The sequence below is a fragment of the Chiloscyllium plagiosum genome, chromosome 11 (assembly GCF_004010195.1).
Source record: "Chiloscyllium plagiosum isolate BGI_BamShark_2017 chromosome 11, ASM401019v2, whole genome shotgun sequence".
Taxonomy (NCBI): domain Eukaryota; kingdom Metazoa; phylum Chordata; class Chondrichthyes; order Orectolobiformes; family Hemiscylliidae; genus Chiloscyllium; species Chiloscyllium plagiosum.
Genome location: NC_057720.1, coordinates 51,613,990 through 51,635,945, shown reverse-complemented (window position 1 = coordinate 51,635,945; position 21,956 = coordinate 51,613,990). Strand labels below are relative to the sequence as shown.

The following is a 21,956-nucleotide window of genomic DNA, read 5'->3' as shown; positions in this document are numbered from 1 at the left end:
TCCAGACAAAGCACTGTTGATAATTCCTGTTTTCTATTTATATGTTTGGGTTTCTTTGGGTTGGTGATGTCAACCCAAAGAAGCCGAAACATAGAAAGCAGGAATTATCAACAGTACTTTGCCCGGAGGCCCACTGAAGATATTACCTAATAGGGTGACGAAATGTTTGGAAATGAACCTTACAGCTCAGCAAGCAAACCTACATGCAGTATTACTTACTATTTATAATAGGAATAGGCCATTTGGCCTAACAGGTTTGTTTTACACGAATCTCATCTTCAGTGGGCCTCCAGACAAAGCACTGTTGATAATTTCTGTTTTCTATTTATATGTTTGGGTTTTGACATATCCCTCTATTTCTTCTTAGCTTCTCAATAAATCACATTTTTGCTAATGACTACATTTGATAATCACGTTTTAACTTTCCTGAGTAAGTTACTGTTTAATCTTCAATGCTATCCTTTTGGATAGTGGGCCAGATCATAGCATTTTCCTATGTAAGAACAAAATCTCCTCCTATCCCTATTCATAGTTTTTATCCAGTTATATTAAATCTGCTTTCTTGTTATAGGTTTGCCTGATACTGGATAGTTTTGCCTTATTCATACTTTCAAAATTCCTTGTAATTTTGATAGTTAATTAAATTTTCACTCAACTTTCTGTGCTAAAGCAAATAACCTTTATGCTTTACCAGGTACCAGGTAATCAGCACTCCAACTGACTTCTTTATGGTGATGGAATATGTGCCAGGTGGTGAACTTTTTGACTACATCTGTAAACATGGAAGGGTAAGAGCCATGCATTTAAAGTGGAGGAAAACATTTTTATCTTTTTGTTATTATTTTGAACACTTAAGAAATGGTAAATTTTAATTCAGCATTACACCCATAATTTTCATATTTATACAAGCTTGTTGCTGATACTTCTTGAACTGCTGCAGTCATTATACTTTGTTGTGGCAGGTTTCGTACAACTGAATGGCTTGCTGGCCGTCTCAGATGGAAGTTACACATATAGTGTAGTTTGGGTATCTCATAAGACAGCCTGGGTAAGGAGAATAAATTTCCTTACCTGAAGGAAGGAAAGGAACATTATTGAACAAAAATCCTGTGTTTTTCATAGCTACTTCTTCTAATACTTGTTTTTGTTCTAGGTTCATATAATTAAGTGAATTTGAACTTGTTGGCTGCCGTAGTGGGATTTGAATTAATTCACTGGATGATTAGTCCAGGCCAATGGTTTACTAGTCTAATAGCTTAAGCACCATGTTACACACCCCATTGGGATTTTCCTGTATTGTGATTTGTTTATTTCTGTAACAGATTTAAGGCCTTCTGCAGAAACATTGTGACATGTCCTGTTTCCTATTTTTGCTGTAGGTGGAGGAAGCAGAAGCTTGTCGTCTCTTTCAGCAGATTATTTCAGCTGTTGATTATTGTCATAGACACATGGTGGTTCATCGTGATTTGAAGCCAGAGAATGTTCTCCTTGATGCACAAATGAATGCCAAGATAGCTGACTTTGGTATGTGACCCATCGTGTATGTGAGGAATGTGTCAGGCTGTAGCTAAGTATTGCAGAGTTGCAGAGATATTAGTCTGTCAGAAATACAATACAGAATTTTATTTTCTTTCACACAGGAGTTAAGATCACCTGGGAAGAATAATTTAGTTTCTATAAAATAGAATAAACAAAGATCAGTCAATTGCATATTTGTAAAATGTATTCCAAAGCTAGTGTTCTGTAGAATGTGCTCAGACAGAATGGGCTATTTTAGATAGTTTAAATTACCACTGCAGTATTGCTCTTATACTCTTCATATTCTTCAGAAGAAACACTTGTAATAGCCTAAATTGTAGTAACCACAGCAAAATCCTGTCAAGTAGTACATGAAGCATTTTGATTTGAGAAGTGTGGCTTATGAATAGAAGGTCATTAAGTTAGGATAGTTGAAACTGCTGTGTAAAAGTAAGAGGTTTTGTTCTGATAAAGAATGGGTGGAGATCTCCAGGAGTGAAACTTTTTATAAGCTATTAAGATTAGCAAGTTGTTTGCCTTTATTTCTTTATTGTTCCCTATCTAGAGTTCAGCAGAATTGAAATTGACCTTGAGTAATTGTGGTTTGCTTTTTAGAGTAGTCTTGGATACAGTTTGGTGTATGCCTTGAGCAAATGATCTCTAGGGCATTTAGAGATGGGTAATAAATGCTGGTCTCTTTGGTTTATTTGTTTAAATGAACATTAGAAATGTAGAAAATAGGAGCAAAAGTAGATAGTTGAAACTGCTGTGTAACTTTGGCCCATTAAGCCTGCTGTGTCATTCAAAATGATCATGATTGATTCTCCAAACTCCAAGATGTTTAATGGCTTGGCCTCCACAGTCTTCTGTGCTAGACAATTGCTCCAGTTCAGTACTCTTAGTAAAGAAATTTCTTCTCATCTCAATCCTAAATGGCCTAGCCTGTATGCTTCAGACCACTTGTTCTCTGCGCAGGGGAAACATCATCATTTAAAAATCACACAACACCAGGTTATAGTCCAACAGGTTTAATTGGAAGCACACTAGCTTTCAGAGCGTCGCTACCACCTGATGAAGGAGCAACGCTCCAAAAGCTAGTGTGCTTCCAATTAAACCTGTTGGACTATAACCTGGTGTTGTGTGATTTTTAACTTTGTACACCTCAGTCCAACACCGGCATCTCCAAATCATCATCATTTATATCTTTCAAAGAGACGCTATCTCATTCTTTTAAAAACTTCAGTGAATATAGGCCCAGTCTCTCTCCATATGACAAAGCTGCAGTCAGTCTGGTGAAACTTTCCTGCACTCCCTCAACGATAGTTACATCTTTCCTTAGATAAGGAGACCAAAATTGCACATACTATTCCAGGTGTGGACTTACTGAATCTCTGTACAGCTGCAGCAAGGCTTTCTTGTTCCTATACTCAATCCTTGTATATTCATGATATACAATAATCTGATGCACTAGCACCCCAGTTAAATCCATTTTAAAAAGAAGGATAGATGTTAATTTCATTGAACAATAATTTTACAATTGGTAGTATCCTAAATGAGAGAGGATCTGTGATTGAGTTTAGGCACCTAAGAATGGTGAAAATGTATCTGCTTTGATTGTAAATAATAATTCTGTTCATTGCATAAAACTACTTTAGAGTGCAACTAAAGGAGAAAGATGATAACTTATGGACATTTAACTAAGCTTTTGTTACTGGTAGGTTTTATATTTGAGATGTTTTAGGAACAGTAAAAGAAGAAATTCAAAAGTGATATTACTTAGATGTAAAAATAGCGAAAGCACTATTTGTATTTTCAGTTGCTAATCAAGGTTAGATTGGGATATCTGGTTGGCACAGACAAGTCGGACAGAAGGGTCTGTGCTGTATCACTCTGATTTTTCAAACAGTTCTTTATGATGACCCTATGGTAATCACACGAATTTTAATGAAATATTAAAAGTAAATTAGAGTTCTTGAGAAGATTTGCAGCTCAGGTTGTGGATGAAGTATGGATTTGTTCGCCAAGCTGGTGTGTTTTTTTGCAAACGTTTCATTGCCTTGCTAAGTGACATCATCTGTGCGTCTTTGATAACATAAAATGATCTTACTGATGCCTGAGCATAACAGTCACTAATGTCATTTATTTTCATTGTAGGACTATCTAACATGATGGCTGATGGGGAATTTTTACGCACCAGTTGTGGCTCACCAAATTATGCTGCTCCAGAGGTTATCTCAGGCAGGTTTGTATACCTGTGTTTGATCTAAGCATTTCCTTCAAGTTCAGTAGTTAAATGAGATTTAGTTTACTTTTTGTTAATAAACAATTCCCAGTGTTTTGCTATGATCTTCCTGTGTATTTTTAGCTCTGCAGCATAGACTCCTGCATTACTTTTGTTAGAATGTTTTATGTCCTTGCCTTCTAACTTTCTGAATGAATATATATATTTTGGGATAGAGAGAATACTGCAAAATTCAACATATTGGGATTTTCCATTCCTAGATTTAGATGTGGTATATCTGAATGTAAAACAAACCTCTACCAGCTCTAGTCCAAGAACCATCAATCATAGAAAAGCATTATAATGTCTTGAACCTTTCAAATCAGTAACAATGCTGCTACATACCATTGCTTATTTTCCCATCCAGCCATATTATATATTTCTTCTAACCCTGACTGTCAGAGAACTCCAACAAAATGAAGTAGAGTTGGGGAAAGAGAGCTCATGCCTTTTTACACACTAGCTGCTACATTCAAATGAGTTTAAAAGTCTAGTCTTTGACTGTGGGTTAGTGAATGGATGAGTGAGCGACTGGTTTTCCAATGGGTAGGTTTAGCCAAGTATGTGGTCAGATGGTTTAGGAGAGAGGATATTAGTTGGATTAAGTCTGGTTGTGGTATGGCTAATCAGATCTGGTTGGTTAGTGGGAGGCTAATCAGGTATGGTTAGGTTTTGGTGGTCTTCTTGTCAGGTCTGGTCAGATTTGGAGCATGTGGGTGGTGAGGTGGGGGTGTTGAGCCTGGTTGGGTGGGAAGATAGTTGGGTGGCTAAGTTATAGTGTGAATGGAACTTTATTTAAGTCAGTTGATGGGTGGACAGTCTGGTTGTGGAGGATTTAAGGGTGTAGTCAAGGGTTGATGGGATGACTTATGGTTGGTTGTGGAGTTACCCAGCTTCTAGACTGGGTTTTAGACTGTAAGGTTTCCTTGTGTATGTGCCTTTTTATAAATCCCAGGTTTCCATTTCAAGCTCACAGAGCAGCTCCTTTGGGTCAGGAAAATTGTCCATTGGAAATTTAAACTCACCAAGCAATTGCACATAGATCCCACATTGTGATGTCTGCAAGGTCCTGATGCATATCATCTGTTCTACATCTTGTCTCTGACAATTTGCAGACTGAAAAATGGCGGGCAATAATTCCATTGTCTGCACGAAATGTTCTAATTGGCTTTACTGCGAGATTCCTCATTTCTTTTTGGTAGATAAATAGATTCAGAATAAACTTAGTGTTATTATCTACCCACTCAATTCATATAAGATTTTCAAGGCCAGTACTATTACTTCCAACAATACAGGTATTTTATTACTACTAGTTTCTGGCCATTTTCATGCATTATACTCATTCAAACTTTTCAAAAAGAAAACAAAAATTTGTCCCAAACCCTGACTGTTTAAATTACTTAAATGAATATTCTCTACAGTATCTAAATGCATGGAAATTTATTTGATGTGATACAGATTATTTTAGTATTATTTAGCTTATTTTATGATTGGCTCACTTTCGTTTTAGTTAGAATTTACTTACTGTGTCATGCACATAGGTCTATACTATTTAAGTATAGACCAACACCCTAGATGAATGAAGTGGGAGGTAGAAATGCAATGTTGTGCAAGATGGAACAGAATAGAAGAAAAGAGGATCACATCTTTGCAGAACATGTGATTTAATTTCAGGTCATGAAATATAATGGTTGCAGTCCTAATAAAGTATGATATTGATTCATTTTTTCACTCTATTCTGTCTGTATTCTTTACTCTGAACTTGTTTAAGAGTGTCTTGTGTTGTGTTTTACTTAGCTGCCAACTCTTGTTGCTCTACCTGGCTGAAATATTGTTTTAAGGGAGTTGTCAATGTTGAAAGTTTTAAGATTGTGTAATTGCTATGTGAACAATTCGTTCTATTTATTCGAAATTCCTGATCTATGGCAAATTAATGAACAGGACCAAAATACAAGCACAAAATCTGCAGAATGGTATGAGAACCGTATTGAGTGCTAGCAATCCAGCACTCGGTCCCCAAAGTTGGATTTTTAATTTGCTATCACTTGGTATTCCAATTAAAACAAACAGATTAAATCTTGGAAGAGTAGCAAATATGTAGACTACATAGCAAAAATCATAATGAATATAATTCTTGTGACTCCATTTGTCACTCCATGTTATAAAATTTATGGATTATGGAATAATGTAGCAATTTCAGTACATGCATAAAACTTTGCGGTGATTATAACTACTGTTGAATATAACATATTTTGTATGTGCAAAATGGATTAGAAAGGAAAATTTCTGACAATTCAGTTGGTAACATTATTGTGGATCTGCGCTTAATTCACTTTTAGTCACGAGGCAGCGCTTCTTTTTAAAAATAGAATATAAAGTCAAACCTTTTTGGTGTAATGCTTTTGGGCTAAGTTTTGGGAATAAATGGAATAATGAATGTCATTACAATTGTTAAAGCATTAGTGACCTAAGATGAATTCATGTGAATATATCTAATTACATCCTCAGTTTATATTTAGCTGTTCCTGATGTACAAATCCACCCTCTGTGCCCTTAAACATTGGCTGATAATAACTTAACAATATTGCAATTTCAAAATGACTTCTAGTAATAAAAATTCTGCTCACTCATGACCCTTCACAAATGTTGGTGAACAGCCTTTCTATGACATGGAAAGTGTAAAGCACTATGTTGATGTCAAATACTTTGAATTTTATCTTGCACATTAGAAGAACCCAAGAGCCTAGTTGTTTGGGGTTAGGATATTTTGAATTGAAAATATCTCATTCTTTCCTTTCTCCTCTTCAATGTTACCCCTTTTTAATGCCACATTTTTAATATATGTATGGCAAGACCAAGTGAGGGTGACAGGTTTCCTTCCTTAAAAAGGCATTAGAGAACTAGTTTGGTTTTTAAATTATCTGACAGCTTCAGGGCCAAACATTCCCTTAAGTGGTGGTATATGACCTTGCTTTCAGTGGATTATTAATCCAGATTTCTGGATTACAAGTTCAGAAGTTTAATCATTACATTACCATGCCCCTACATTTCTTTTAAGTGATTCAGAGTTGCAAAACTCCTGGGCAGATATCAGCCTTGCCTAGAGAAATATTTTGCTTCACTTGTGTGCACCTTACGTGAGTGAGCTACATGATGAATTTCTTTGAGGAAATGTGCAAAGAAATAGATTTTCCCCACAGGTCTTAAAAAAAGGCAAGGCAAAGTTGGAATAGTATTCTGTAAAACTTGCAAATCAGATTTTAAGTGACTTCAGTCAGAAACCTTCTGCTAATTGTAGCAGGGTTTATATGTTCTAAATTGGGACTTCCCAGTCTATACTTAAATATAGGAATGTAACTGACCCTACTGAGCATTAGACTCAACCAATCTTTGTCTTGATGATAATCTAGTACTGCACCTGTAACTGAAGGAAAAGGAGACTAATTTTACTGTTATTGTCAACACCTCGGAACATAGATTTGTTTTAATAATAGTTTGTTTTGACAGCCAACATTTTCTCCCATTCATTTCTAGGGAATCTTCTTGTGTTACGTATAAAAATAAAGGTAATTTTCATTAATTTATATAGTTGTGCAGTTCATGCCTTCCATTTTCACTTTATGTAAATGCTAATCTGTTAAATGCTTGACATCTCATTTTCAGCATCTTCCAGAGTCTGGCTAATGCAATACTGTAAGCACTTCAACTGGAGTGAACTGGTTATTGTACTCTCTTTCTATTATTTTGTTGTTTTCTTCATTATTTTGTTCTCTAAGAAGTCTAAGCTGATCAAATTATATAGAAAAATATAAAACTGCATCATTGCAAATAAAATAGTTTTTGTTCCACCACTTATTTTATATTCAGTGTACGGGCTAAGTAGTTGAACGCAAAAACATAATAGATCATGTCATAGTAATATTTTCTTCATTTATTAGGTTGTATGCAGGCCCAGAGGTGGATTTTTGGAGTTGCGGTGTGATTCTTTACGCCTTACTGTGTGGGACGTTGCCTTTTGATGATGAGCATGTGCCAACACTGTTCAAAAAGATCCGTGGTGGTGTATTTTATATTCCTGAGTATCTGAACCGCTCAGTTGCTAATCTTCTCATGCATATGCTACAGGTTGACCCGCTGAAAAGGGCAACCATTAAAGACATTAGGTATGATTTGTAACACTTATATACAATATTTGCCCACACTATTTCTTCTCAGTCTTTCACTCCTTTTTAAGGGGTTATGAATCTTTTGTTTTGCCAGATATCTCAGTGTCTGTAATTTGAAAGGCAAAATAGGTATAATCTGTTCTCATGCCTTTGGCTGAGCAATATGGGTACCTTATGAAACTTTCACCTCTAAGGAACTGATGGGCTATCATTATAATATAAAATAACTCTGTCTCAATATAATCATGTCATAAGGGTTCATTCACTGTTTTATTATCCCAGGACCACTTAAAGGAGGTGACACACTGTGGGTGCTCTTTAGATAAATAAATGAATTGCATTTTTAGCATCAACTATTCATTGGGAATTAATCTGGGTAAATGTATTTCTACTGTTTAAGATGGGAATGAGAGTGAGCACTGCTATTTCTGTGAATGTCCCCAGACGATAGGAGTGAGTTGGGGATTTGGCAAGAGGACATCGAGATTTAGAATGTGACCGTGGAATGCATTGAAAAGGACATGGGAAGTGGAACGTGACTGAATGAAAGAGGAAAGAAAATACAAATGAAGAGGAGAGGGAATGGAAATGAAGGAGAGGCAAAATGCAATAAGTAGAGAAACAAAAGGAGGGGAATCTGGATACAGACAACACTGCATACAAGACTATTTGCATTCAGTTCAAACAGTTGCAATCCAACATGACTGATCTGAAGTTAAAAACACCAACCCAAACTATAATCTAATGTGAGACAAATCTACTATATGTTATCAGAAAGTCTGAAAGGATTAGTATTGTTTTGCGTTATCTTAATGTAGCACAGTGAAAACTAAAATTCCATTATCATTTCACCAACAGGGAGCACGAATGGTTTAAACAAGATTTGCCAACTTACCTGTTTCCAGAGGATCCTGCGTACGATTCCAATGTCATAGATGAAGATGCAGTGAAGGAAGTTTGTGAAAAGTTTGAATCTACCGAGTCTGAAGTTATGAACAGTTTATATAGTGGTGACCCACAAGACCAGCTGGCTGTTGCTTACCATCTTATTATTGACAATCGGAGAATTATGAATCAAGCTAGTGAGTTTTACCTGGCATCAAGCCCCCCGACAGGTTCGTTTATGGATGATAATGGGTTACATATTCCACCTGGAGTCAAAGCCCATCCTGAGCGCATGCCCCCTCTGATGGCAGACAGCCCAAAGGCACGCTGTCCACTTGATGCACTCAATACCACTAAACCCAAACCAATGGCATTGAAGAAAGCAAAGTGGCACCTTGGAATTCGCAGTCAGAGTAAACCATATGATATAATGGCAGAAGTCTACAGAGCCATGCGACAGTTGGATTATGAATGGAAGGTTAGAAATAACAGATTTTTAAAGCACAACTCATTATTTTTAAGGTATTTTGTCATGTTCCCCATGTCTCTCTATACCTTTTTTTCTGTTTCTAAGCCTCAGCTAACACCACTGATATCAGTTGTCTGAAAATGTGTGAATAGAATAGGATAAATTATCATTCACATTTTTAATTCTCTTTTTCCCTGTTCCTCAGTGTAGAAAAGATCTGTGCAGTACTTCTAATAATGGAATGATTGGAATTGAGAGCTTGTGTAGTCGTGACTTGAAGTAATGAGATACACTTCACTCCTCTTCTAATGATTTGGGCTGCATTATGATGTTTTGAGTTCATCTCATTTCCACTTGTACTTTTTTATAAAGATTTAAGATGAAGAACATGACTCAGACTTGACATGTTTGAATGTTAGAATACGTAAATGTGACTCTTGCATTTTGTACCTTCTTGAAACTTATTTTTAATATGGTGAAAGATATGACGAATAGTTTAGTATTTGGAGTTATTCCTGTTTCACTGCTGTAACTTTCTAGGAGTATGGTAAAACTATTTGTGGTCTGAATTTTCACTGCACTTTGACTAGGTTTTGTTTAAAAAGTTTCACAATGTTACAAAACATTTTTGTATACACACTTACTTTGAGACATTTCATAATACTACTTAAAAGTTCATTCAAAGGATGAGGGCATTACAGTCAAGGTTGGCATTTATTTGCCAGTCCACAGCTGCCACAGAAAGGTGTTGTTTGACCTTTTTAAACAACTGATCAAAAGAATGGCTTTGTAGATCTTTTTCCCCAAGTTAATTAAGCGGTAACCAGATTAGTTTGTGGTTTCTAAGCTATTTTGAAGTGGTAAGGAAAGCCAGTGCCTTTTCCTGAATGAATTTGAAGTTTTCTAATCATAAGACAGCTTTGTGATCACATTTAATGATTGCAACTTTTTTAATTTCTGTATCTTTTAATGTTGATTTCAGTCTTCAAATTTCCATAATATGATTTAAAATCTTTGAATTATTTGTTGAGCCCATAACAAGTATCCAAGTTAGACATAAATTAACTGTAAGGCCTTTTGGTAATGGCTATTGTTTACTTAATTATGCTAAATACTTTTCTAACTTCATTAAATGGAAAAGTACCATGAGTTTAAAAATGAACTAAGTACAAGATAGTTTTATACCCAAATTGGGTAAATGAAATAAACTCAACATTAAGAATTAAGTTAATCCATTATAAATTATTTTCACTTGTACAGGCTAGGATTTACCTTGGAGCTGCTCCTACTGTATCTTTGTTGGAAGTGCAGTAAAAATTCCATTTATAAATAGTATTTCCATTGAAGCTACAGCAGCGGATTCAGAACAATTCTGAGGAAATTGTCAGCTTCACTGTCGCTCATGCCTTTCTGTGTGTTAAACTATTCCTTTATCTCCAAGTATACACATCTGAAATAGTTTTATTAGGTCATATATTTACTACCTGCTATATATTGCACAGAACATGTTGAAACAATACCACTTGGGTCAATGCCAGTCAAAGGTCCAGAAAGTTTGCATTTTTTTTAGAAAAATGAATGGTACAATTTGAATTTTTATTTACGTTCTAAAATACATGTACTTTAGCTTGTAGTTTATAGATATAAAATCTTTATTAGTGAATGTTAACATGGGAGTCAGTAGATATTGCAAAATTTGTAATCAGACATTAGAAACTTAAATAGGAGGAAAGTGAAAAGTGTTAGGAAGAAGAATAAAATACAGGAATTTACTGACCAATAAGTTTTGTTATTGAACATAGAAACTTAAAATGGAAGTCTTGTTAATCACATTGTGTCAACAGCACATCAAATGGCACAGGTGAAAATGGTTTTGACTGCAAATATCTTCAGCATTATAGATTGGTTTGTTGACATTGTTCAGCTTCAGTTTAATGGTGAAACATTTCTTAGATTGCTAAGATTTTGGGAAAAAAAATTACCAACTGGCAAAGTTGCATTAGGTCAGAAATAAGAACAAAAAATGCAGAAAAGACACAGCAGTCAGGCAGCATATTGAAAGAGAAATGGTTAATCTTCGGGCTAATAACTTTTCATTAAAACTGGAAGAAAATCAGAAAATTAATTGATTTGCTCACATTGTGGCCTCCTCTAAAGTGCAGAGAGCCATTGCAAATTGGGTGAGCGCATTACAGAACACCTCTTTTCATTCCACAAGTATGATCCCCAGCTTCAAAGAACTTTTATTTAATTTTTCACCTTGCTCTCAAAATGACCTCTCTGTTTCTGGATTGATACTCTGTTGCAGTAAAGCTTAATGTAAGCTGAGTGAGAGCACTTCGTCTTTTGATTGGGTGCTTTACGGTTTTCAAAACTCAAGACCATATACTCTGGCCTCACGTTTTGTTTCTTTCCTTTTTTTTCTTCTTTTCACTTTCAATCAGCAGTATACTTGCTCTAGGCCAATTATTTTGTTTCTTATCTTGTCCCAAAACCATTCCCTTTGGCTTGTAAAACTAACTTTTCTATCATTTAATCTCTCTGCCTTCCTCCATCTCATAAACCTGTGTTTTGCACTTGTTCCACATACCAGTTGCTCAAATTTATTACATCTCTAACTTTTTCCAGTTCTAGTGAAAGGTTAATTCTATCTCTTCACAGATGGTGCCTGAGCATTTCCAGCATTTTCTCTTTTTATTTTAGATTTCCAAAATCTGCAGAATTCTGTTCTTCCTTCAGATGTAATGCTTCTGCTTTAGGTTTCCAAATGTGGTGAAGCTCAGCATTAAGGCTTGAACTGGATTTCTTCAACTGTTTCTTTTTAATCTTTTTTTCCAAATCCTGTTAAGTATCGTTTTTAATGGCACAGTGCTTTGCATTCAGATTCTGAGCAGTAAATTACTTTCACCTCTGGTTGCCCTTGTGGGTGATGTTTTACTTATAAGAATAAGTTCCTCTCATCCTCTCTAACTGTATATCCCAGAATGGTTTGGAGCATTAATCTTGATCAGAATTAGTGCCTTAGACTCTACTATGTGGTGTTTCTATAATAAATTACTTTTTCCAAGGTGGTGAATCCCTACCATCTGCGTGTGCGTAGAAAGAATCCAGTGACAGGGAACAACGTGAAAATGAGTTTACAACTGTATCAAGTTGACAATCGCAGCTACCTGCTAGATTTCATGAGCATTGATGGTAAGGAAGGCATTTGGTTTATTTTGTGTTCTTATGTATTATCTGCAACTAAACTAAAATGTGGTGAGTATTATACTGTTGTTCAGTAGCCAGCATTTTATATTTTTCATGTCAGTAATTCCATAAGACTTGCCTGTTAAAAATTATTTTGTTATCATTGTTTTGTGTGAAGTCACTCTTAACTGTCTAGGAAATTAACGCTTCAAACTGTGCATTTATGGAAAGTGCCAGAAATGCATACAAGCCAACCAGTATTTAAGAGAAGTCATGATGAGTTAATCTTTTGGACGTAAATCTGGTTATTAGAACAGGAAACTGGAAAGAGCTGAGCTTTCAGTAGAAAAACAGAGAAAGAAACAGATTCAATTGAACCAAGTAAAATTTAAGGATGAAAAATATTCCTCACTTCACTGCTGTCAACCCCTGCATTACCTTATCAGAAAATTACATTTGCGTAGATATTTTGAAAAGGCTAGCAGTGAGGACTAGATGATAATCTGCGGGAGGCAATGATAATGCATTTAGATAAAATGCTAAGTAAGCATTGGCGTTTCAGATATGCGTGAAAATGTTGAACAAACCGAAAAGTAAATTGCTGCTGAAATGCAGCAAATTGGAAAGCAAAACTGCTGAAAGTATATGTTGGTGTCAGTTCTGTGATGTTTAAAACTACAGTACACCTTTGACGAGTCAGAACTGAGGGCCTAGAATTTCTTTAAATGGCATAAGTGGCATGTTACATTGCCATTTAATCCAGATTTCCTGTTCTATCTGAAAAATTTCATTAGCATGTCGCAGATCATAAAAAAAGGTGGAAATCAATCTGACCTTCAATCATATTCTAATTGTTAAGTCTTTATTTCTGAAGATTAAAGTTTAGTATAGCTAACCATTGTAGGTGCACATTTAAATAAGTTTAGGGTGTAGGTTTGCTTGCTGAGCTGTAGGTTTGATATCCAGACATTTCATTAGCTGGCTAGGGGCGACCTCCAAGTAAAGCGAAGCTGTTATCTCCCGCTTTCTATTTATATGTTTGTCCTGGATGGGTTTCCTGGGGTTTGTGGTGATGTCATTTCCTGTTCGTTTTCTGAGGGGTTGATAGATGGTATCTAGATCTGTGTGTTTGTTTTTGGTGTTGTGGTTGGAGTGCCAGGCCTCGAGGAATTCTCTGGTATGTCTTTGCTTAGCCTGTCCCAGAATAGATGTGTTGTCCCAGTCGAAATGGTGTTTTTTTTTCATCTGTGTAGGGCTACGAGGGAGATAGGGTCATGTCTTTTTGTGGCTAGTTGGTGTTCGTGTTTCCTGGTGGCTAACTTTCTTCCTGTTTGTCCTACATAGTGTTTGTGGCAGTCCTTGCATAGAATTTTGTAGATGACGTTGTTTTGTCCATGGGTTGTACTGGGTCTTTTAAGTTTGTTAGTTTTTGTTTGAGAGTGTTGGTGGGTTTGTGCGCTACTAGGATTCCGAGGGGTCTTAGTAGTCTAGCTGTCATTTCTGAAACTACTTTGATGTATGGTAAGGTGGTTAGGGTTTGTGGCTGTGTTTGGTCTGCTTGTTGTGGTTTGTTCTTGAGGAACCTGTAGGCTGTATGTTTTTGAGTATCCGTTCTTCTTGAATACGTCGTATAGGTGGTTCTTCTCTGTTTTCTGAAGTTCGTCTGTGCTGCAGTGTGTGGTGGCTCCTTGGAATAGTGTTCTGATACAGCTTCGTTTGTGTGTGTTGGGATGGTTGCTGGTGTAGTTAAGTATTTGGTCAGTGTTTGTCGGTTTTCTGTATACGCAGGTTTGTAGTTCTCCGTTGTCCTTTCTTTCGACTGTGACGTCCAGGAATGAGAGTTTGTTGTCGGTTTCTTCCTCCTTGGTGAACTTTATGCCTGTGAGGGTGTTGTTGATGATCTCATTCGACGTAACAGCACTGTTCACCTCCATCAACATCGACCTGGCAAAGGAAACACTTACCACACTTTTAGAAGAGACCATCACACACACCCCAGCCACCATCAATTACATTACCAATGAAGACATCATGAAGCTAGTGGACCTGTGCCTCACCACCCATTTCACCTTCAAAAACATAATCTACAAACAAACCAACGGCACACCCATGGGATCTCCGCTATCAGGATTCATAGCACAAGTGGTAATGCAAAGGCTAGAACAAACAGCCCTACCAACCATCAAACCAAAAATCTGGGTCCGCTATGTAGATGACACCTTTGTCATCACAAAACGAAACAAGAAAGAAGAGACATTTAACATCATCAACAACACCCTCACAGGCATAAAGTTCACCAAGGAGGAAGAAACCGACAACAAACTCTCATTCCTAGACATCACAGTCGAAAGAAAGGACAATGGAGAACTACAAACCTGCATATACAGAAAACCGACAAACACTGACCAAATACTTAACTACACCAGCAACCATCCCAACACACACAAACGAAGCTGTATCAGAACACTATTCCAAGGAGCCACCACACACTGCAGCACAGACGAACTTCAGAAAATAGAGGAGAACCACCTATACAACGTATTCAAGAAGAACGGATACTCAAAAAATACATTCCGCAGATTTCTCAGGAACAAACCACAACAAGCAGACCAAACACAGCCAGAAATCCTAACCACCTTACCATACATCAAAGAAGTCTCAGAAATGACAGCCAGACTACGAAGACCCCTGGGAATCCTAGTCGCACACAAACCCACTAACACTCTCAAACAAAAACTAACAAACTTAAAAGACCCAGTACAACCCATGGACAAAACCAACGTCATCTACAAAATTCCATGCAAGGACTGCCACAAACACTACGTAGGACAAACAGGAAGAAAGTTAGCCACCAGGATACACGAACACCAGCTGGCCACAAAAAGACACGATCCTATCTCCCTCGTAGCCCTACATGCGGATGACAGGCTGGGACAGGCTAAGCAAAGACATGCCAGAGAATTCCTTGAGGCCTGGCACTCCAACCACAACGCCATAAACAAACACATAGATCTAGATATCATCTATCAACCCCTCAGAAAACGGAACAGGAACTCCAGGAACCCCATCCAGGACAAACATATAAATAGAAAGCAGGAGACAACAGCTTCGCTTCACTTGGAGGTCGCCACTGATGATGTTACCTAGCCAGCTAATGAAATGTCTGGATATTAAACCTACAGCTCAGTGAGCAAACCTACACCCTAAACCTCAACCTGAGCTACAAACCTTGCAAAAATTTAAATAAGTGCAATTTGTGGAAGTCTTTGACTTTTAATACTAATTGTAATAATCTTAAAAATGTTGGAAAATACATTTTAGGTTGTAGCAAGTAGAATTTAAAATTAGTGTCTATAAAACAACAGAAGTTTAATTTGGATTATAAATTTAATGTGTAAATTTAATCCATTCTGACGTGATACAAATTTGAGATATTTGTGTGAACTATTCTTTTGGGTGAAGGCAGAGCTATGTTACTGAGTGGCAAAGAATTTTAGTGGAAGTTCTGCAGTAAATCATTTGAATATAAGTTTATGACATGAAGTCATAGTTATGCTGTTGTTCAAGTACAAGTTTTAAGAAAGTTCCAGGCTTCTCTTTACGCTTTGGGTTGCTGTAACATTCAGACTATTTCCCTTTCATTTGATATAAAAGCTGAAATGTTGGAAATGAATGGCAGTTCATCACATCTGGATGATAAATGTTTCAGTGGAAAGTTTCCTCTGAACACATGTGGTTAGGTTTGTTATGTTTGCATTATCAGTGTACCTGTGCATTTTGTTTCTATTTCTAAATTCTTGTGTTTATTTCTTTGTGTGTTTGCTCCTAATGATTAGACGATATTATGGAACAAAAGTCGGGCTCTTCCACTCCCAAACGTTCAGGATCCGCAGCTTTGCTGCACAGGCCAAGACTGAGTTCTGATGCAGCAGCTACTGATGGTCAGCCACTGACTCCCGTTGGATCACTGCCCACTTCTCTGACCGGATGTTTGAGTTCAATAAGTCCCCGAAATGGGAGCCATACAATGGATTTCTTTGAGATGTGTGCTAGCCTTATTACTACACTGGCTCGTTGACAAAATAAAATCAACTTCCTGATAATTTATAGAGCATAAGCTCTTTAACCTAGAAAAAAATTGCAAGAAAACAACCCTTCCACTTTGTGTGTGTGTGTCTTGTACTTTGGCACTGGTTATAGATCATGCCAGTTTGCAGTTGGTGCTTTTGTTTCTTTGGTATTGTGGCAGCGGAAGGTAACGTTTGTGCATTACCATTTAGAAACACTGCAGTAATACTGTGGAGCTTTATTATTGCACCTGTTTTGCAAGCCAAATTCATGATATTATACGGGTTTACAAACACATCTGGAAAGGTGTCGTAAAGCAACAACATTCATTTTAACGCAGTAATGTGTTACAAAATTATAAATTATGAAAAATGTTAAAGAACGGATAAAGCATGTTTTAAATACTTGGCATATGAACATACGATGTTTTAGATAAGTGGATGACTGTGGCAGTTCATTCTTTGCTGAGGCCGAGTGTGGATGGAAATGCTTATTTCTCTTCAGGTTAGTTGTGGCTAGAAAGCTATAACATTAAAACTCTAATTTTATAAATAATTGAGGTAAATTAAATTAAAATTAAAATTGAAATGGCTCAATTGAAATCCTCAAGTTATGTTATATACAGCTGTTAAGGATTATTCTACTGCTGTTTTGTTTTATTGATGGCGGAATTACATTTACTTGTGTCGAATTTTTAAGTATAACCAGAAGGGTTCTCTGCACAAACAAAATTAGCTTGGATTCTGTGAAACACTCCTTTATAAATATTTTCCAGCTCACATGAATATTCCTGCACAGTGTATCTTTCACTTGATTTATTAAAGTTGACAGTATAGTCAGCTCAATTTGATGAAATGTGGCTTGAATGATGAACTTTAATTAAATATACGTACTATATCTTTACAGTACAATTTGGGATGACAAGTATGTCATATAAATAGTTGATGTTTATAACATTTAATAAAGATCCCAAATTGAGGTCCTTTGATTATATTGATTAATAATACTATCCATTTTGTCCTAACAGTTACTGTTAGGTTTTCTGCTTTATAAGATTTGCCAATTTAAATATAAATATTTGAAAATAAATCAAGTAAATCTAAGGTTAGATTATAATTTTTTTTGCAAAATGGGGAAGCATTTGGAGTTAATACTTCACCTAACTTTCCTTGCTTCCCATGGAATTTCTTTTGGTTGGCTAATATATTGTATTTTCAATTTTAATTTCAACCTCCCAAAATTCACCATTTTGTTATATTCCTGACCATTGCGATCTTTCGACTATGTAGTTGTATTTCAGGCTTAATAGTACCACCTAATTGGTAGTTATCAATGCTCATGGTTTTAATTAACTGAAAAGGAAAAGATATTGATTATAATCCCCTGCAGCTTTTTGATTTTTGGAAGTAGTTCCAGCAATGAGTTTAATCTATAGAGTATGTTAAGATATTGTATGCTTTTAAGAGAATTTACAATGAATCTAAATGTGAAAATCTACAGACTTTCTAACGTACTCCCTCTAAGTTGGTACTTAGGCCAGGTCTCCAGATGTGCCATATCACTAGCTCCGTTATTCTTTTTTATTTTGGGTTTATGTTGCTGGAGTTGTTGGCAGGAGAAGTGGTCATTTGGAATCTCAGTCATGACTTCCCATGTTGGGTAGCATAGCCATTCAAATGAGCTTCTGAGCAAGAGGTTTTCTTGTCATCAACCCAGCTTTTACCAGCTGAGGGACAGAAGACCTATCAGCATCCAGAGTCCATGTTCGACCCCTTCCTGGTAACTTGTAGAACATAATGACTTGCAAGAAAATAAGCCCAAATAGTCTCAAAGTATGCTTTAGAGCAAAAAAAAGTATACGCATAATTTTCTGCAATTTTAAAAAAATTTAATGAAACTTTATTGAACCATCATAATGACCTGCAGACCTGAGCCAAAATTATGCATCTATACTGTAGATCTGCTTTACAAAGTTGAAGTCTAAATATTTGCATTTTTTTCCCCTGAGGTTTTGTAACTTGTATTATGCGTTCTTTTATAGATTGTTTCTCTTCCCCAGTTCTAAATAGTCATTTGGGTCACACAGTAAACTGTGAATGAATCACACTTTACATTGAAAACAAAGTTCATTATCCACACTAATTCAGAAATGCTTACTATAAAGTCATTTCAGAAACTGTCAGGTGTCTGCATGCAAATAGTTTAATCATGCCTGAGCAAAGTAGAGGGGATAGACTAATGAATGGAAGGTAACCATATGCTACACATAGAGTCTTGGCAATCGAAGTATTAGTTCCTCATCCTCAAATTTACCTGTCCTTAGTTGTTTTCTCCAGAAGGTTTACCAATATCAAAGTTTCTTCCCACTTTAAGACAGCATTATCCCTTGCATCTTCAACAGGGTTCAATAAATGCCAATCAAGAGGTTGATTCATACAGTTTTTTAAAATTTCCACTTTTTCTATTGTAGTGCCTTGACGCTGATTATTATACTCCACTGTAACAATTGATTTCACAGCCTAGACCCAGGTATTATTTTAAAGTTGTGCCTTTTGTTTTAATTTTATTAACATTGCCTGCCACTGGCTTTATGGAGTATTTAAATATATTCTTGAAACATTGATGTATAGGAAACAGTTGCGAAAGGGATTCTATTCCTCCCTCAGTTCATCTGCTGCTGAAACCCTTGAACATCTAGACTTGACTATCCCTGTGCATACCTAGTTAGCCTTCAATCCTAACCCACTGTAAATCTAGGGTACTACAAATAATCAAGAAAGCTAAGAGAATGTTGTGTTTTATTGTGAAGGGAATTGAATAGAAGAGTAAAGAGGTTATGATTCACTTATACAGTGCATTGGTGAGACTGCATCTAGAGAAGTGTATAGTACTCATTACAGTACTTAAGGATGTTAATGTTTTGGAAGGAGTTCAGAGGTTTTCTGAACTAATGCCTGGAACAAATGATTGTTTTCTGAGGAAAGGCAAGACAGCCTAAGCCTGCATCCTTTGGAATTTAGAAGAATCAGAGGTGACTAATTGAAAAGTAAGATCCTGAGGGGACTTGACTGAATGGATTTTGGAAGGATGTTAACCCTTTTGGGGGAGTCCAGAATGACAGGGTTATGGTTTAAAAAGACATGGTTGCGTATTTAAAACAGATGAATTCTTTTCTCTGGGGGTTGAGTGTCTTTGCAATTCCCTTCCTTGAAAAGCAGTGGGATGCAAATTATTTAAATTTTTTTTAAGATTAGGGTCGGTAGTTCCTTGATTACCAGGGTGATGAAAAATTATTGGTAATAATGCAAGAATATAGAGTTGAGGTTAAAATCATGTTAGCTGTGATCTTATTGAATTACAGGGCAAGTTCAGAGGGCAAAGTGGCCCAATGTTCTCTGGTCGTATCTAAAATTTAATTCCCTATGTCCGAATCCACACCAACTTCAATTCACCCCCATGCTTCATGAACTAGATTGGCTATTTCTGTGGTGACACATTAATTTTTAAGATTGGAATCCTTGTGCTCTAATGCTTCTATGACCTCCCTCTTCTCGAACCCTATCTCCTGTAATCTGATTTGGCATACATTAGTCAAGATGGCTGCATTTAGCCAGTTTGGCCTGTTGGAGCATATTCCAATCTTAATCACTCCGTTTGTTGACAGTGATGTCATCTGCCAAAGTCCTGAGGTTCTGAATTCCCTCTAAAACCCTCTACCTCTCTTTCTAAGATTCTCCTTAAACCTACCTCTTTGACCAAGTTTTTGGTCATCAGCCCTAGTAGAACTTTGGTTTTGTCAAATTTTGTTTGATAGTGCTCCTGTGAAGCACCTTGTGGAGTTTTACTACATCTATAGTACTATGTAAATAAAAATTGTTGTTATAATCTATGTAAGAGTAATTGAAATGTCCCAAAATGTTGAGTTACACAATATAAATACTAGTTCTTTTTATTCCTTTAATTCCCCTCCCCACCTCATTTTCTAAAATATGCATTTACCATGTGTTAAGAAATAATGATGGTTCTGAACTGGTGAATTTCTTATGTGAAACAGCAGAATCACATGATCCATCCCTTTTAACTTCTATGAGTGGTATTGTGTGATCAAGGGTCACCAAAAGTATAAAGAACTAACTCATTATTATTTAGCATTTTAAAGTAATTCATTCTTGGAATGAAGAAATAACACATTTTAAATGTCATTCATATCAGTAGATCTTTTCAGTATGTTCCACTCCCTTGTAGCAATAGGCTGTACTGGATGGACTAGACAAGTAAGTTCCTGTCTTATCAATATATAGCAACTTTATGGTACATTAGAAAACAAAGTATAGTACAATAGATTATCAGTTGCATGGAAAGCAACTTTGTAAGCATGTACGTTTCACTTGAAAAGGTAGCTTTGAGTATATACGTTTCTTTGCATGTTTCTGCAGCAAGTGAGGCTTACGGCAAAGGACACTAGAGTACCATTTCATTTTGAAGTTTCAGAGGATTGAAACTTGGTAACTGAATTTTTCTGAATTTTAGATTGATGTGATTTCAGATGTCACTTCATGACCTATTTAGATTTTAGCTGCTTATATTTTACCGATCCATCAAATAACCATATTTGAAGGTGTGACTTATGTGATGATTGTTTTTTTCTCTAAGTCCCCAATCGCCTTTTAATTGTATTGAAGTCAATACTTGAAATGTAATTTGTTTGATCAGGTATTTTAGTTTTTCACTTTGTAGCTTTTTTGTTTCACAGTTCCAGTTAAAGTTGACAATTCGAGTTACAATTTCACTAAGAGTAGTTGAAATGGAATTAGATTTAGCATATTCCACTGTAATGGGATACACTACTGAATTATTAAGCAAAAAAGATCTACCCTACAAACTCAAAGATACTAACAACTTAAATTTCTGCAAGGATTTAGAATGCATTCAGTTCAACTTAATTCCCGTGGTGTTTCAGTTGCCTTTTGTTTAATGTCTGTCTGGGAGCAGACATTTTGTGTACAGCTTCTTCCAGTGATCTGACAATTATGATGCAAATAGAAACAGGGAGGTAGTAGAAAATGCTGCCCCATTCTTGATACCACAGGAACAGAATTTTTAGCTCGGCGTTACTGGACAAAGTAGTAAACACACTTCCCTGATTGTTAGTTCGTAATTAGACTTTTTCTAGACTGAAGATTTGCATGCTTCACTGTTTTGTGAACTAATTGAATTGTCTTGTTAAGGAATGACCTAAGGTGCTGGCAGATATTGCTTTGGAACTGATGTGTTTTATTTTTGTGGAGTCAAACAATATTGTATTTGTCAATGAGAATGCAAATTGTATGTATTCAGATTTTGCTAAAAGGGTTGCTATGAAAGGTTGTAAATCACATAA

General features: G+C 36.2%; 1 protein-coding gene across 1 annotated transcript; it reads left to right on the top strand.

The window, feature by feature from the left end:
- Positions 1-677: 677 nt before the first annotated feature.
- prkaa2 (protein kinase, AMP-activated, alpha 2 catalytic subunit) lies at positions 678-21,573 on the top strand. Its single transcript, XM_043699313.1, has 7 exons — positions 678-788; positions 1,380-1,524; positions 3,673-3,760; positions 7,738-7,962; positions 8,824-9,328; positions 12,388-12,514; positions 16,345-21,573. Exons 1-7 carry the CDS (start codon positions 729-731, stop codon positions 16,584-16,586), a joined length of 1,392 nt encoding a protein of 463 aa, XP_043555248.1. The 5' UTR covers positions 678-728; the 3' UTR covers positions 16,587-21,573.
- Positions 21,574-21,956: the final 383 nt, after the last annotated feature.

Excerpts from the sequence above, each read along its gene's own strand:
- prkaa2 (XM_043699313.1), top strand. The coding sequence starts at position 729 with ATGGTGATGGAATATGTGCCAGGTGGTGAACTTTTTGACTACATCTGT. Across the intron at positions 789-1,379 it reads ACATCTGTAAACATGGAAGG|GTGGAGGAAGCAGAAGCTTG; the intron begins GTAAGAGCCATG and ends TTTTTGCTGTAG. Across the intron at positions 3,761-7,737 it reads CCAGAGGTTATCTCAGGCAG|GTTGTATGCAGGCCCAGAGG; the intron begins GTTTGTATACCT and ends TTCATTTATTAG.